Source organism: Babylonia areolata, chromosome 3, assembly GCF_041734735.1.
Source record: "Babylonia areolata isolate BAREFJ2019XMU chromosome 3, ASM4173473v1, whole genome shotgun sequence".
Taxonomy (NCBI): Eukaryota; Metazoa; Mollusca; class Gastropoda; order Neogastropoda; family Buccinidae; genus Babylonia; species Babylonia areolata.
Genome location: NC_134878.1, coordinates 42,342,061 through 42,344,560, shown reverse-complemented (window position 1 = coordinate 42,344,560; position 2,500 = coordinate 42,342,061). Strand labels below are relative to the sequence as shown.

General features: G+C 48.8%; 1 protein-coding gene across 1 annotated transcript in view; it reads right to left on the bottom strand.

Annotated features, from left to right (window-relative positions):
* Positions 1–2,500, bottom strand: part of LOC143280329 (uncharacterized) — a 35,809-nt gene that overhangs the window by 19,915 nt on the left and 13,394 nt on the right. Inside the window, exon 3 of the mRNA XM_076584963.1 lies at positions 1,729–2,146. Within this exon, the coding sequence (XP_076441078.1) occupies positions 1,729–2,146 (418 nt within the window). The remainder of the gene's footprint in view (positions 1–1,728; positions 2,147–2,500) is intronic.

Sequence of the window (2,500 nt, the reverse complement as noted above, 5' to 3'; positions counted from 1 at the left end):
TTTCACGAGGGTAGTGGAGTAAGCACAGCTGTTTTTTTACATCCAGCTCTCAGGGGGAAAGAAGAAAAAGGGAGGGGGCGGGGTGGGGGGGAAAGCAAAGGCAAAACACACACACACACACACACACACACACACACACACACACACACACACACACACACACACACACACACGATTACATATGAAAATTAAAAGGCATAAATGCAAGATGGAGAGAGAGAGAGAGATGGACAGAGAGAGAGACAGAAACACAAAGAGAGACAGTCATTGAGAGAGACAGACAGAAAGATAGTATTCAGTGTGTTTCTCTTTTTTCGTCACAACAGATTTCTCTGTGTGAATTCCAAACCTCAACACTGCAAAAGCGTGAAGGCATTGCAAGGGAAATAAACGATGATGCAACAGAAAGGGGAAAGAAGGTATGATTGTTTCCCTTCGGGAAAGAATCCTGTTGAGCGACTCGGAGGTGGTGGGCGGGATGAATGTGAGAGAGAGAGAGGGAGAGACAGAGAATGAGAGAGCGTGTGCACGCGCGCTCGCTTTAGTATGTGGGTGTTCATGATAGTACATCCATATAATATATATATATATATATATCTGTGTGTGTGTGTGTGTGTGTGTGTGTGTGTGTGTGTGATGTTAATATACATATATGTGTGTCTGTGTGTGTGTTTGTGTGCGTGCGTGGTTTGTATGTATATTTGTGTTCGCATGCGCGCCGCCGGCACACTGAGTATGTGTGTGCGCGTGCGCGTGTGCGTGCGTGTCTGTGTCTGTGTATGATATGAGTATACATACATGTGTGTGTGTGTGTGTGCGCGCGCGCGCGCGCGTGCGCGCGCGTCTGTGTGCGTACGTGGTGTGTGTGTGTGTGTGTGTGTGTGTGTGTGTATGTGTGTGTGTGTGTGTGTGCCCGCGCACACGTGTTTGTGTGTGTGTGTGTGTGTGTGTGTGTGTGTGTGTGTGTGTGATATAAAATTCAATTATACACATCGGAGACTATTCAGACATGCAAAATGCACAATTTGTACGGTGACATTAACAGCAGTCAGCGTGTAGATAGCTCAGTGGCATGTAGGTTGTGCTGGAGCTCCACACAAAAGGAAATACACTATAAATCCGGCACACCGGCACACACATACACACACACACGCGCGCGCGCGCGCGCGCGCTCGTGCGCGCACTCACTCACTCACTCACTCTCTCTCTCTCTCACCGGCACACACACACAACACACACACACACACGCACACAATCACACACACATACTCTGCACACACACACACACACACACACACACACACACACACACACACACAAAGTAAAGGGGGCGAGAACAACAACAACAACAACAACAACAATTCTAATAATAAAAATAGTAATAATAATAATAATAATTATAATAATAATGATGGTGATGGTGGTCGTGGTCGTGGTGATGGTGGTTGTGGTGATGATGAGGATGATGATGATGATGTCCTCAAATTAATATGCACATCCTTAACATGCAGATCTATAACAAAACCTCGCAAGCTACATCACTTGCACACCAGCACACAAACTTGAACTCGTCCAGCTTGACAAGCCGAGACTGACTACAAACACTGTAATAATCACCTTGGGACACGCTAAAGAAGAAATCGCCATGATTAAAAAAAAAACAGTGTTATGAATCATCGATCCGATTATCGATCAATCAATTTTCCTCACCTGATCAGTCGGAATCACAACAGACGCGCCCCACTCATCCAGACACCGCACCCAACCGTTGGCGCCATTAGTGCTGCTTCTGCTGTCCCGGCTGCTTCCGCTCGCGCCCGATTTGTGCCGAGAACTGACGCCGGAATCACCCGAAGAGCCCGCTCGGGCGTCACCGGAGGCAGGACACCTGCTCTGGGAACGCGGGCGCCTCCGACCTGTGACTGGGACTGGGACTGCAAAGGTTCGTCCACTAAGAACACGTTGCCGACGGTGTAGATCATTTTGGATTGGCCGACCTGATCACGTGGTCCCAGCCCTTCCGCCGGAAATGACGTGAGGTCTGAGAGGTTGAGGAAGGCCGGGGTGTCGTCTCGGACGACGGTTCCCAGCGACTGCACGTGCGTCTTGTCCTTTGTGGTGCGGCACTGGAGGCGGAGGAAGCGGCCTGTGACAAGGGAGACAAGTTTGGTTTTTTTTCAGTTTCAGTTTCACTTTCTGTAGGAGGCGCCATTGCGCTCGGACAAATCCATAATGATATACTACGCCACATCTGCTAGGCAAATCTGCCTGACCAACAACATAACCCAGTTTAGTCAGGCCTCGAGTGCATACTGATATATTTGTGTACCTATCGGAGTGGATTTCTTCTACAGAATTTTGCCAGAGGACAACACTATGTCTCGTTGCCATGGGTTGGTTTTTGGGGTATTTTTTCAGTGCGCCAAGTGCGTGCTGCACACAGGGCCCCAGTTTATCGTCTCATCCGAATGACTGGACGCTCAGTTCCATTTTCCAGTCA